The following is a 14,948-nucleotide window of genomic DNA, read 5'->3' on the forward strand; positions in this document are numbered from 1 at the left end:
GTTCCTAGAAACTCATATGATGCTTCGCAGACGTGAATTGAATTGTTTATTTCCGTGCAGATGTTGAGTGAAATGGAATTTTTAAGTCTTGTAAGAGAAGTTTATATATGTCTGTAAAACTGGATCCACAGGGCTGAGACGACAGGTCCATTACCAGAGACCCTCCTGATGGTGTCCACTATGTTACACATCAGCAGTTATTCACAAAAAATATAACATATATATCGCATACATATTATAAATGAATCAAATATGAGAATGTATTATGAGATGTATTATAAATATAGTGAAAAGTTTATTACATTTTAATCTAAAGATTTGTGCTTTACACATTCACTGAAACAAAAATTAATGAACCAGCTCACTGATATGCAATAAGTAGAAGCCACACACAGATACACAGTAGAACAACACACTGAACACAACCTGTTCATTACAACATCACACAATGTATAAATAATGCAACTGGGGACCTTGGAGGCCTTTTGGGGTCTGAGCTCACATCATGGCCTCTGTTCTCTTCCTCCAAGAGGAATTGTGCATTATAGCACTTTAAAACAAGGAACCCACCCATCCCACCCCACTGTCCATCTACAAAGTCTCTCTATGACATAGAGGGTGTTTATGAATATGTGTGGTGAATGACACAGTTGTCCGAGACATTGTTTACAATGCAATGAAAAAAAACCCAACATGAAATATTGTGTTTCCTGTCTCAATTTGCTGTTCAATAAACTGACTGTCCTTAAATTGGCTGATGTAGTTGTCTGTACTGAGTTTTTTTTATTTTTAATTTTTTTTTAAATTTTTAACGCTGCTTTCAAGGTCTAGCAGTTGCCTTGACAGAATACAAAGGAACTGACCCTGGGTTTTTCCTCTGTAATAGTGCTGTGAAAACTAAACAGTAGGCCCATGTCTTGAAGACGACAAGGATGACATTGTTGCTCCTCGGGGCACGGCACTGGCTGAGACTGTCGGGGTGGTTGGATGCCTTGGTGGAGCCACCAGGTGTCAGTGTGGAGTTGCAGTAGAGCCGTAGTCCTCCAGTGGTGGGAGTGAGAAGAGTGTCAGAACAGTTCCACACTACAGGTGTATGCTAAGCTTGGGTGGTGTGGAAGTAAATCATGATCTCACTCTCTTTTCTATCTTATTGTCAGACATGCTTGTTTCTACCTCTTGCAGCTGAGACAGAGCTCACATGCCTGTCTGTGATATTTGTAGTTCCACATGATAAATAATGTCTATATGTTTACAACTTGCATAATAAGAATATGGAAATATGTTGTCCTGTGGATTTCACCTCAAGTTTGGGGTTTATGGTTCTAGGGTGCTATTTTGCAGCACCCTGCAGCATAAACACATTCATATAACCCTGCACACACACACACACACACACACACACACACACACACACACACACACACACACACACACACACACACACACACACACACACACACACACACACACACACACACACACACACACACACACTGCTGTCTTTCTATACGTCTCTGTCTTTGTATCCTGATCTGATTTCTGCCAGAGTCGGAGTTCGTATTGAATTTTGTGCCTCTCTGAGAGACTCCTTTCATCAGATCTACTCCAGTGTTTACTACACACAGGAGATGAGCTGAAGGCTCAGTTTACCACAATGACAAGACTTTGAAATATAGAAATGAGCACCAGCCACTGTTCTTATGCTCACTCCAAACCTGTTCATGTGTCATGACTTCAGCTTCCACCGTGAACTATTATTAGCCTTTCCTGCTTTCTAGCAAGAGGAGGGGAGAAGGTGGAGGCCGAAGTAGTCTAAGTTGAGTTTAAAGGGAAAGAAGGATGGAGAGAACAGGGGAGAAATCAAGAGGTGGAGACAGTAAAGGACCATCGACGGAAGGAGCAGAGAGCCAAAGGAAGAGAGGGGATGGTGGTGATGTGTATATAGGTCACTAAATCAATGGGAATCAGGTTTTTGAAGGGGAGAGAAGGGGGTATTTATAGATACCAGTGGAGACAGATGCATCAGTGACAGGCACAATGTTGCTTGAAGCGTAGGGTTGGGGTGGTGGTGGTGGTGGTGGGGATGTGTGCGTGTGTGTAGGGGGGTAAATCTGGGAATAGACTGGTCAGATTAGTCTGCAGAGAATTCTCCTAACAAATGGCCAAAGATTCTCAGTAGTAAGCAAATAGCTCAGTGCAAAACAAAATATAATCAAATGGAAATCACTGCAGGATGCTTTGAGCAAATGACCTTCCCAGCTCTATTGACAAAATGCAGGCAAACTGTTAGTTGCAGTATTGCAAATGCTCTCACAGCATTTGCATCTACAGTACAGCTCTTCTCATATCCTATTGAATTTCTAATCTGTGATATCAAGAGAGACACATGATTGAATAGAATATTAGCTTTCTATTTTGCAGGCTTGTAAGGAATATGTGCATATTTATCCCTGCAGACACCGAAAGGCTGCAAAGTACAATAAAAAAAATTACAGGAGACATTCATGAGATTTCAGGACAGAGGGAATTGGTTCGTTAGTGTCCATTTGAATGATTTTCAATTTAATATCGCAGATTAATTAAACATCTTCTATTTTAATGACCAAACAGCAACTGTGTTGATGCAGGCTTTATGCTGTAGTTTTAATAACTGTCATGGCTTATCCCATTTATTTTATAATGCTCCATTTCTCAGTTTATATGAGCTAAATGCAACAGGAACTTACATCACAAATTGGAAATTTGCTTTGAGAACAAGAGAGGAAACTAATTGAAGAAATTGTTTTAAATTGCTTTCTAACTGACTTTTTTCTAGGACTAAGTCAAGGTCACAGACAAATTGTTCCGTCTCCACTTACAAGGCTGCCGATATATATATGACGTAAGACAGCCTGGAGACTCGGGGGTAAAATAATCTACATCTCATTTCTGCATCTAATTTGGGGAGCATTTGCATAGCAGCAACATCACCTTGCATCAGACAAGGGGTAGAGGACGCACTCAATTACTCCTTAAAAGCTCTTAAAACCTGCCCTGTGCCTAATAATGTGGTCAGTAAGCTTGCGCAGGACAGCGTCGTGCATGCAAGACCATATAAAGTAGATATGCAGCAGGTGGGGTGAAGTGACAGCACCAGATGGATTCCAACTTTTCTTGTATTACCTGAATGTTTACTGACAGTGAAGCAGCATTTTTAGATGGCTTTACAAACTAAGCCATTAAAACGTGTCATCAGGACCACCAACAACATTGTGTTGCTTTAATGACTAATTTGGTATACATCAAGTACTTGCACTGTTCTAGAATATTTTCATTTTCTTCACCATATAATTGTACTTAAGCTTATCAAATTCCATCATATTTTTGATTTACCATTACCTAGATATTGTATATTTCAGCTAACTGCAGCTAATGACTATCATTATTGTTGATCGGACTGATTAATTCAATTAATAGTCCCTAATTGATTCTTAATTAATAAGTAACAGCTATCCATCATAATGTCTTATTATTCAACCAGCAAAACTAAAATGTGTTCAGTGATCTAAAACAGGGGAAAGTCTCAAATCCTCACATTGTAGAAGCTGGTAGTTGTTTGATAATTGACTTCAATAATTAATCAGCTATCTGAGGAGCTGGCACTTAATTTTCTGGTGCTCAGCTTATAGTTTTAGCACTATTTCACATTAAAAACGTATGATCTTCTCCTGATATAGGATACTTTTTTTTAAAGGATTAACATGCTTAATTAATTAATGGATCAGTGATTATACATACAATATCACAGCGAGGGATATTTTGGGAAAGTTTGTCTTATCTTTAATGTAGTCTCATGTTTTTTGATTGACTTTAAACATCTCGGGATCAAATTGGAGATGCATAACAATGCATTTTAAGATTACCTTCAGAAACAGTCCGTTTTGCACATTGAGTAGTTTTACTTTCAGCATCAGACTTATGTGATAACTCTTTCACTTCATCAAGTAAAATTCTGGATGCAGGATTTTGCTTGTAATTTAGTACTTTGGTACTTTTACTTCATTAAAAGATCCGTCACTAAAGCGATTTCCAATTAACCCGTGCAACTGGGATAGAAACCCTGCCTAAATCCCATCAGTGGGCTGTGATTGCACTCCTCATTACACAGCAAAGCGATATTTTCAAAGGATAAACGGATGCACAAACGGAATCCAGGATGACACGTGCAGGCAGCATAGCAAACAGGCGGTGGAGACTTCTTTACACAGCTGCAAAAGTCACTTTCCCCATTTTGTCCTCTGAGCCATAGTGCACGCTGGTTATTAGAGAGAGAGAGAGAGAGAGAGAGAGAGAGAGAGGGAGAGAGGGAGGCAGAGGGAGGGAGATAGTGAGAGTCTCAAACTGGTAAGCCTACCTATCCACTAGGAGGAGAGGAGAGGCTGTGGAGGAGCAACAAAACAATAAACAGCTACTACTACAAACCACATCAGCGGAGTTCACCGCACACGCCAGAGGAGTACCAACAAATAACAACGCCGTCGTATTTGCCTCGGAGTGAAGCAACAGCCATGTATCTGAACAGGGAAGAGGACAATAGCAAAGGTAAGATCCTGTCAAGAATTGCCACTCTGTGCTGAAGAGCATCCTGGACAGTTTTCAAGGTGTTTCATATCTGACCTGCTGTCCCTCTGTCACACCTTAACGTGTTTTTCTTAAAAGCCTTATCCTTTGGCATGGATGTTGGTAAAAAAAAAAAAAAAAAAAAAGAAGAAGAAGAAAGAAAGTGTGGGCTGTCATTATGTAATATCAGTGCAGTTAATTGCCTCCTGGGAGGAGGCTTATCTTTCGCCCGATCCTGCATTTATTCCAATGCACCGGGGACAATCAATTGTGAACCTGTTGTAGACAGAGCTACTTTGTCATCTGCATGAATGTCTCGGTGTCCACTGCCTTGTGTCGGTGATGTTTTGGACATTTACTACTTAAGGGCAACACGTACACAAGGTCAAAGCCTTTGGCTGCAGTGAAAGACAAGTGTAGGTTATTATGTATGATGCTCTTCAGCGTCTGACATTCTGCACACACACACAAAAACAACAACAACCCACTAATGAAATGAGCTGCAGCTGATTGCTTAACGGGGAGAGATAACGGTGCAGCAGCGAGAGGGGTAAAGGGGGTGCAAAGGAGGAATATTTGAGTAATCTCTCCCACGTGTTTTTGAGGCGTGATTTCTTCCCTCGTCGGGTGCCGAGAAACACACTCGACTCGCGTCCCCTGCTGATAACACGGGAGCATAAATAACTCTCCGGGGCTGAGAGGTAATGCTAATTATCACCGAAAATGTTCAGGTTTACACGAGAATAACACCTGCTGCTAGCGGGGGACTGGGGAGAGAGAGAGAGAGAGAGAGGGAGAGGGAGGGGGGGGGTGGTGAGGTGAGGGTGGTGTAAAAGAGCAAAAAGGCGGAGTGGGAGGAGTCGTTTTTTGTTCATTTCTCTGTGATGTGAGATAATGGGATCTCAGCGCACACGGACCACAACATGATACTTGTACGGGGGATGTGTGCGAGCAGCAGCAGCAGCAGCATCCGTGCGAAGGAGAGGAGGGTGGCTTTAAAAGAATGATGCCAGGGAAATCAGCGAGTGTGCTGCCAGGAACCAAATATAGTCCCGAGTTTAAATACACAGCAACCACCTCATTTAAAAAATAAAAAATAAATAAATAAATAAATAATAAAAAAAAAAAGCTGCTGCAACAACATTTTAAAGATATTTAGAAAAAAAAAATGCCACCTTTGAACTTATGTTTGGCCAATTCTTCGAACCGAAACAAAAGCTTAGTGACGATATTTTAAACTCTGACCTTCAAAAAAAAAAAGTGTTTCAAAGATAGTAGCTGTGGTTATAACGGTGTGTAATGGCCGTGGTGAGATACTATTAAAATGCCTGTCAGGATGGAGGTTGGAGGCAGTAATATTTTTATTTTTAATATTTTTTAAAATTCAATTTTTAAAATTTAAAAAATTACATGTCCATAAGTCATCTTGCAAATAATTGACATTAGGTAATTCAGCAGTTTTTGTCAGTCACTTTGACGGAGTAATTAAAGTTACCCCATTGGAACAACACGTGACTGTTTCAAAAATCGTACGGCCTAGTTTGAACATAGAGGTTTTGACTTAGCCTTGTTCCTTTCTCTAGGTAATGTAAGCATACTTTTATGCATTTATAGCTATGAAAAGACAAGAGTGGACTTAAATTCAGCTGCCAAGCTACACCAACAGCTGAAGGTGTTGAGTTTTCATCTGAATTCACACTTTTCTTTAGCCATGGTTCATGAATCCAAACGTCTACAGATTTTTTGCCATTTTTATGATAAAAAAAAAAATCTGCTAAGGGAATGACACCATCAGCCTCAGCTGCTGTTAGTGTTAATTAGCAAACACTAGCCTGCAACACACACTAAACTAACACGGTGAACATCACTGCCCAAACATAAGCATGCTGGCAGTGTCAGAGTGAGCATGTCAGCATAATGACATTAAAATGTAGTTCAAAGCAGCAGTGTGCCTACGTACAGCTTCGCAGAGCATCGAACGTTGCAAGCACTTTTCTGCCAAAGGAACTCTCTGGAGCCTAACAGACTCTGAAGTGTGTGGGACTTCATGATCCAGGAGGTCAGGGGGGTTAGCAGCAGGTGTTACGTGAGGAAGGAGAATCAGAGCATTCGTGTGAGCTGCTGAGGTAATGAAAGACAAACATTGCAGAGTGAATGTAGCCGTAACAGGAGTGTATGTGTACCCAGGGTCCCACAGTAGCCCATGTCATATTAAGGGAATACAGAGCTGGGAAACCTCTTTTTCAGGTTCCCCTTACGTGCTATAAAGACCTGGGGAACACAGGAATGACTCTGCTGCATCCTGTTGTTAGACTTGGTGGTTTAAAAAATGTTCCCCTTGGAGATTAATAAAGTAACTACCTAACCTAACCTAACCTATCCGGCTGGAGGCTCCAACAAAAAGCTGCTTCCAGGGATTAATGGACTGAATACAAAAAAGTTGTGAGTGGGCTGACTGCCAATATGTTGGGGCTACTCCTCCAAGTAAAGAACTCAATACTTGATTGACACCTTTAATTGATTCACATAAGCGGGTATTTCCCTCACTGCACTGCTGTTGCCTTTAAATTCACACCTCGTCTCAAGGTGGAGTGGCAGGGAGAGGCAGAAAGGTCTACCAGGGACTTATTGATTATGGCCTCAGAGGATTAAAGGGGGGTGAGGACAAACAGGTTGGCCATATGTGAGCCTGACAAACTGTCGGCTACTGTCAAATAAGCACCTGAATGTGGCCTCCAATCAATGCTGAACTTTAGAAAAAAAGTACATTAGAGAAAGTAAAAAGTAGTGAATGCTTGGGATAATGTGGCACCCTGCTATTGTCTCCTCAGTGTGATAACTAAATGGTTAGTTATTTACCATCACTGGAAAACATTCAGCAACTATTTAGACTACTTACTGATGGTTGAAATGCTGCAGTGTGAGCTCCAGCAGTGTTTGATTGTAGGCCATGAAAAAGACAACTTTCGGATGTTCAGACCAACCCGACAACTTCTCTTAATCTTGGTGGAAATATTTATAAATACTGAACCCCTTAATTGGGAAGTCTTTTTAAGAATACATGAATGTTAATTATAACTTGAGTTAAACGGTGAAAAGGCTAAACAACTGAAACAAGGTTCCTGTTTGTGATGGGTGTGGCATTAATCACATTACTGATGCTTGGGGCAACAGGAGGAATTAAATTTTTGAGTCTAAACGCTTCATGGCATAGGCAGTATAAACAGTACTTCAGAGTTATTTTTATGTGTACTGAAACACTAAAGATGTAGAACCAGTGACTATTTAAACACAAAGGAGATGTAAGCTCATGCATGATGACATTATAACTTCTAAAAGAGGACCTCAACACGCTTGTATTTCTGATGTTACAATCTGGGTGTTCATATTAAATGTGGCCAAAGCTTCAGCTAATAAGGTAATTGTATGTAAAAGTAATTCCTTTAACAAAAAAGCTCTGGCTTCGGACTGCTCTGAACACTCCGTTCGCAACCAGCTGACATCAGCTTGTCACAGATTTCTTTAAATGGTCATCTGCTCCAGGCTCAAAACAACATGAAATACAGGGACAAGCCCATCCATCCACACTCAGTCTGTCTTTTGTACCAAAACAGTTGTTGTATTCTCAAGTGAAAATATTCCAACTCAGAAGCCAGCGAAACTAGTCTAGCGCATTTTCCACATGTATACCTATTAAGAAGGTCATATATGTAACATTAATTATATAAGATTTGTGATTGAACGACTAAATATACAGTTATGTCACACAATAAGCAGGTAATGAATGCAACATTTTCCAAATAGAGACGTCCTGCTGTAATCTTTGTTGTACTATCTGCTCTCATTATTTGGATTGGCTTAGAGCTCCGACACGTACGGGTGGATCTAAGAAGTTGTCATTTCCAATTATAAACAAGAAATCTTAATTACTAGGTCTAGAGTTTTCTTTTTCACACTGGCAAGGGGATTAGGCAGGGGTCATTATCACCCTGTGCGTTCTAACACTTATACTATCATACTATTTAATATGCCAGAAACAATATAGTATGTGAAATATTGAATGCCAAAAATACCAGGACGTCCAACTACATCCGGTCGTATTTTGCAGTATGCAGGCCAGCACGCTACTCTGGATGTTGTGATCCGCAAACCTCCGAACTCAAGAATTAATAACGGCAGTTCACAAAATAATGGACGATGTCACTGGTGGTTTCTGCTTGGTAGTATGTCCCAGTTTTATGTATGCTACATGCAACAGTACATACTTTGTAAGGGTAGCTGCAGAATGTACTGAAAGTAAAACGAATACGATCGGGAACGCAGCTACTGGTCGGGAGGCTTGCTGGACGTTGGCCAATTAGAAGACAGTGGACTTTAAGAGACGAGGGCCTTGAAGAGACAGGAGCTAAACAGCTTGTTCCAGACAGAGAATGAACTGGGGCGCTGCATAAAGGGCACGCTAAAGATAAATAAGGATTTTTTTTTAAAACTGTGAGTCATGCAAAGCTCCTCCGGTTAAGTCCTAGCATTAAAATATATAAACCTGGAAATATGCATAATAGGTCTTCTTAAAGTGACAGTAAATATCTTTGTAGCTTTCTGAGGTGTTGGATGTCATTCAGTTGAGGTCTAGTATAGTATCTTTGCAGGCTGGACAAACTGAAATTGTAATTTCCTTTAATGAATTTAAATCTGACAACTGTTTTCTTGATCAATTGATCTCTCAAATTGCAAAAAAAACAACCAAAAAACGTGACCACAGCCCAAGGGGATATTTTCAGATTCCTTTTTTTTGATAACCAACAGCCAAGACATTCAGTCTGCTCTCACATTGGATAAAGAAAAGCAGCAAATCTTCATATCCGAGAAGCTTGAAACAGCAGGTTATGCTTGAAAGATTATACGTGATCAATTATCAAAATAGCAGGAGATTAATTTTTTGTTGATCATTGACCTTTAAGTTTACATCTATTGTACAATCTTAAAATCCCTTTTAATAATATCATTATTCTACAACCAAAACCTGTTGTATTAATGATAACTGTGCAAACTGACCAAACGTTTTTTTCCCCTCATTGTTCTTTCACTGCAATTTTAAAGCAGCAATGTAATTGCATTTGCAATCGGGCTTGTATGCGGCTTTACACACGTCAGTGTGTGTTTTTGCTTTTTAATGAACACCAGCGAGTGTGAAAATTCTGTCAGGCAGGCAGCATCATCACCCCATGCATAACCGTCCCTACTTGTGAAATGTCTGTGCAACACTTCTATTCCCTCTTTAGTAGGAATTTCAGCCGTAGTCAGAAACTGGAGGCTTTCTTTCCAGCTGAAACACAGTGCCGTTTCCAGCTCGTCAAGTAGCAAGGGACCAGTAAATGAAGAGCTTTCCAGCTTCGTCTGTTGATGACCTTTTTTGATAAACTGATCGTAATAGATTTGTTGGACAGGTACTGATGCTTTTATTGATCGATTGCGCAGAGGGAGCATGGGTCAGGTTAGGTTAGGTTTGGGGAGCTGTGTTCAGAGAAGGAACCTGTAGTAGATTGACTTCATGTAATATTCATGTATTCACCCTGATTTGTATATCGGAAAACAAGAGGTGGATCACTAATACAGCTTTATGGCCTCTCGAGGTGGAGCAATGTCACCTCAGGATATTTTCCCCTGTTGTTTTATTACACAGTGCAGCTCAGTCTGTTGCAGGATAAAGCTTAATGACGTCAATGTCGAAACCAAATGAAGTAATCAGTGTAGCTTCACTTGTTCGCTGAACAGCATAAAGTATTATCCCTCTGCAAATTGACATTTTGGTATCTCCGTCCTTTTTGCGGTGCTACGTGTGGAGGCAGAGTTTGTGCATCGGGGACAAATTACCCTAAATTTATTTGATGTGTGGTCCTGTACTCTGTCTGCCACCACGCACTATCTACGACTTGAATATGATGTATAGTAATACCCTCAGGTTCCCTATTGATTTAGGTTGATGCCGGCCTTGGCTTTGGGCTGGAGTCCAAACCTCCGGCCAGGCCCACCAATCTAAATGACTTAAGTTTGGCATACAGAACCTGCGCTAAGAAAGCTCCTCAGGGAGAGTTTATTTCTTTATTTCTTTATTTTTGGCCTCCTCATATTTAATTCTTTGACCTAAAGAGGTTATGCAATAAGCAGATGGCATCAATTTAGAGGAAGAATACCGTGGATATGAATTACCTCAACAACCATTGGCTGGATGAGCTCCAGAATATGAATGTAATAAATTTGATGATCCTATTATTTTTAATGTATTAAATACTATTGTCACGTCATATTTTGTTAGAAAATGTTAGCATGGCACCATGTTAAACTAAGATGGTGACCATGCTATAGCTAGACACTATATATATATATACTATTAGCATGCTGGCATTAGCATTTGGATAAATGCATTGCTGCGACCGAGTACAACCAGACAGAGCTGCCGTGTGATATGACTGAAGACGATATTGTTACCGCTGGTAAAGGTTCAGTGTGCAAGATTTACAGGGTTCTATTGGTAGAAATTTGATAAATATTCAATAATATGTTTACATTTTTGGATAATCACCTGAAACTCAGGACGATTTCACACCAGAAAGTCCGGATCAAGGTCTGAACCGAAGTTCATGTTTTTGTTACGTTGTAAACATTTGATCAGGTGTGTTGTGGCTTCACATTGCAATTTTCGAGCGCGCTGAAGAAGTTTTCATGACATGCCTACGTCATACTTGACATTGATTTGGTCAAAATACAAGTTAAAAGTTTTGGCATCTTTATGCGTTTTTCAAACTTGAGTTTTTTTTTTTTTTCATCAGACCAAATTATAATTGAATAGTTTGTCTCCTCGTGTCCCCATATGCTCTTGCGGTTCACTTCACTTCTTTTCCAGTTCGAATGTTTAACAAGTGATGATATGATGACTCAACTTTGGCAAATTGGTCAGAAAGTCCAAACGATCTAAAAAGTGTCTTCACACTGCAAACAAAGTCAACCATGGTTCAGTTTGATCCGGACCAAGACCCCCTCTTCTGGTCGAACAACATCGTGGTCCTTTGGTCCGGACTGTGTTTTTGGGGGTCTTTCACACCTGCTATTTGGGTCCACACTAAACTCAAAAGTCTGAATGAAGGCAGCCCAAGAATTGCGTTTTTGTAACCTTAGAATAAAACCTTTATATCTACATAGGGAGCAGCTCCTCTTCCACGGGCTGTGCCACGCACCGCCATGTCTCACATTTTTCACGGTCACCGCATGGTTGGAAGGGGGGAGGATGAGGTGAGTTTTTTTTTTGCCTGGTTACAATCTGCAATCTCTCCACTAGATGCCACTAAATCCTTCGCACTGCTCCTTTAAAATAATACAATCCAAGAGGATTTTTTTTTTTTTTTGTGTGTGGTCCCTTTTTAGTTGTGTTTTGTCACCACCTTTCAAACCAAAGGTTACAGTCCTGCATATACTCTAATGTACATTTTCAAAGTGGTTTGGAACTTTTGTGATATTTGTGATTTCCTGTAGTCACTTACCCCTCTGAATGAAAAGACTTTCATTGTGCCTGTTTTTTTTTTGACAGGGCTTAGTTTACTAGCTTGGAGGTTTCTGACAATTCTTAGTATGCATCAAAGGACTTTAACTGCTAAGGAAATTAAATGGAAAAATAGAGGGGGTTTGTGGGGTTTCTTTAACACAGTGTGAAGTGTGAGTGTCAGCAGAAGACTGTGGGTTCCTAACCTCTTTGTTATTATTGCCCTGTAGAAATTGATGATGTCCCTCTACTTCATGGCTGTTTTACTAATGTCGGATGGGAAATTATTTCGCGAGGATTGCTGTGGCAGTCTTGTAATGTCCATGCCTCTTAGAGCAAGATGAATTGAAAAAGAGCTGGATGCTGGGGGAAAAAAGGTATCTGGCTTAGCAGCTTACTTCAGCAAGTCAATATTTCTGTGATCAAACTTAAAAGAAAGAGTGCTGGAGCTATTCATTCATGATTCTCTCCTAATATTGTTTAAAGACTAAGGCCATCTGCAAGCTATTTTGTTGCCATGTCAGCTTACTGTATTGCCATCAGATGTAGAGTACATGAAAATGTCATATTTTATTGCAAAGCCTGAATTAAACACACCAGATTTAGTCTGTGAACATCAGATTGGTAAACACAATCGCTGCGGAGACCTTTTAGATATGTAAGGGACATAAATCTGCACAGGAATAGTGTAATTGTAAAGAGTGCCTAATCAGCCTGTTTGACTTTTAATGAATCCTGCTGCCACTTCAACTTAAGTTTATTTAGCTTTGAATGCATAGTCAAATGGTTAACAGCTCCAATTTATGATACAGATGGATGTTGCGAGCTAAGCCATTGAGAAACTCTCAAGGATCACTGGAGTCAGAGAAATGGGCTGCGATGGAGGCAATTAGATGCTTTTGTAGGAACACCTGCAACGAAACTCGGATTTGGACCTGCTGTTTCACTGTTCCACTGAGAGCTCGTCATCCTCCCCTGTGGAACAGGAAGCCGTATCAGCTGATTGGAGCAAAATCTAATCACACTTTGAATCAAGCAGTTTGCGTTGCAAAGAAATAAAATTAGAATTGTAAATAATTGTTTACGTTAATTAACCTGTAGGCTGATAGGTATTTCACACTTGTGCAATGCAGAATTAGTCTTATATAAAGCTAAATTATATGTTATATAATATATAATATTCAAAGAAAAATCAAATAGTTCAGAGCGAATTTCGAATAGTAGTTTTGCTTGAATGTCCATCCCTGTTATATATCAGATTTGTTACTAAAATATTATTATCGTCTGTTTCATTAACTTCATTTGTAATTCTTTACTCCCCTCGATTTAGCATTTGTTAGCAGTATACAAAAATATCATACGGTGTTTATAACACCAAAAAAAAAAAATCCGCTAGCGGATATGCTAACTTCTACAATGTTAAATGACATAGACCAATGCTAATAGTGTTAGCATGTGGTGTGAGGGACACGTGGCTCGCAAAACCACGATTCTGTGCTCGTGAACTATGAATGAAACCCTGTGAAGGTCAAGTGCTGTTAGTGTGAAGCCATATATTTCTGTACAGGAGAGATTTAAAGAAAGCTTAGCTGTAGATTTGTTTATTTTGTTAGTTTTATTCACTTTTGGACTTCTCACGGAGCTTCAGCGATTCACTGCTGAAGTTACTGTGTGCTTTGTGGGAAAAGATGTTGGATTGAATGAATGTTGTCTTAAACCTTAAATCAAGGTCATTTCTGGCTGTAAAGACCGATAACGTTAAAGTTAGTAGTTTTTCAATTAATTCAGTACTGAACATGAGCCTGAAGAACTATTTTGTTGTACAACAGAGATGATTGACAATGAGATTTGAACCAGAGGTTATTGTAGCAGCTGCTGACGTAGGCGCTCAGTGTGGCAGCTAAATGAGACATGTGTGTTAACTATGTGTGGATGTAATTGTTCATGACCGTGTGACCTATCTATAGGACAGGTTTTTTGGTAACGACGGATTTGATGCAAGTCCGGGTGCTAAAGAAGAACATCCAGCGACAGAGAAGATATTCCAGTTAACTGGATGGCGACTCAACCCACGAGTCCTGGAGGAGGATCGTTCAGACTAACAACTATTTGAGAGTGGATTTCCCTTCTTCACTTCACGTTGTGGTCGGACGGACAACAACACAAACACGGATCGAGACCAGCGATCAATCCGCTAACTGCCAATCACAGACTGGACCCAGAGATCATTTTAATTTTATTTGTGCGCACTTTATTATTTTAGTTTGTTATTTTGCCAATTGTTGTTTAACCATCTGTACTGCAGTTGTTAATACTGTTCATGAAAAGTTAATTCCTGTGTTGTGCCTCTTTACTGACGTTCAATTCCTGAGCTCCTGCGGTTCTAGTTCTTCCTGATACTGGTCCACATCACTTTTCTAATCTTTAAACGTAACCAGGGTTACACATGTTTTATATTATTACCCCTGTGTTTTATGATATTGTCCACAATCAGAGCTATGAACACTTATATGTGCTAAAAGCTGTCTTGAATTGTGTTTTAAACCTATTTGTAAATGTCTATACTGCCTATTGTGGCGAAATATGGGTAAAAACAATATATTAGACTAGCAATTATAAATCATTAATGATGGAAGTCCTGTTTTTTTGAATATTGTACTTTATAAGGAATAAACCAGGATACATATGGCAGACTTGTTGGTACAGCTCCTCGGTGCTGGAGTTATTTTTATGGTGGACTCTCTCAGCTGACTGTTGCGGAGGAGGGGAAGGTCTTTCACTTCTCCTTTCTCTGCCATCTTCTGTCCCTTTT

The 14,948-nt window shown here is 39.9% G+C and overlaps 1 protein-coding gene across 3 annotated transcripts in view; it reads left to right on the plus strand.

Annotated features, from left to right (window-relative positions):
* Positions 1-4,385: 4,385 nt before the first annotated feature.
* syt7a (synaptotagmin VIIa) overlaps positions 4,386-14,948 on the plus strand; it is an 80,940-nt gene continuing 70,377 nt past the window's right edge. For all 3 annotated transcript variants that reach the window (XM_069708259.1, XM_069708261.1, XM_069708260.1), the window contains exon 1: positions 4,386-4,581. In XM_069708259.1, coding sequence (XP_069564360.1) covers positions 4,548-4,581 — 34 coding nt within the window. In that variant the 5' untranslated portion in view covers positions 4,386-4,547. The remainder of the gene's footprint in view (positions 4,582-14,948) is intronic.

This window comes from Brachyistius frenatus, unplaced genomic scaffold (assembly GCF_029030835.1).
Source record: "Brachyistius frenatus isolate BFR_SWC_R1_liver_20210118 unplaced genomic scaffold, ASM2903083v1 Contig_74, whole genome shotgun sequence".
In the NCBI taxonomy this organism is placed as follows: domain Eukaryota; kingdom Metazoa; phylum Chordata; class Actinopteri; family Embiotocidae; genus Brachyistius; species Brachyistius frenatus.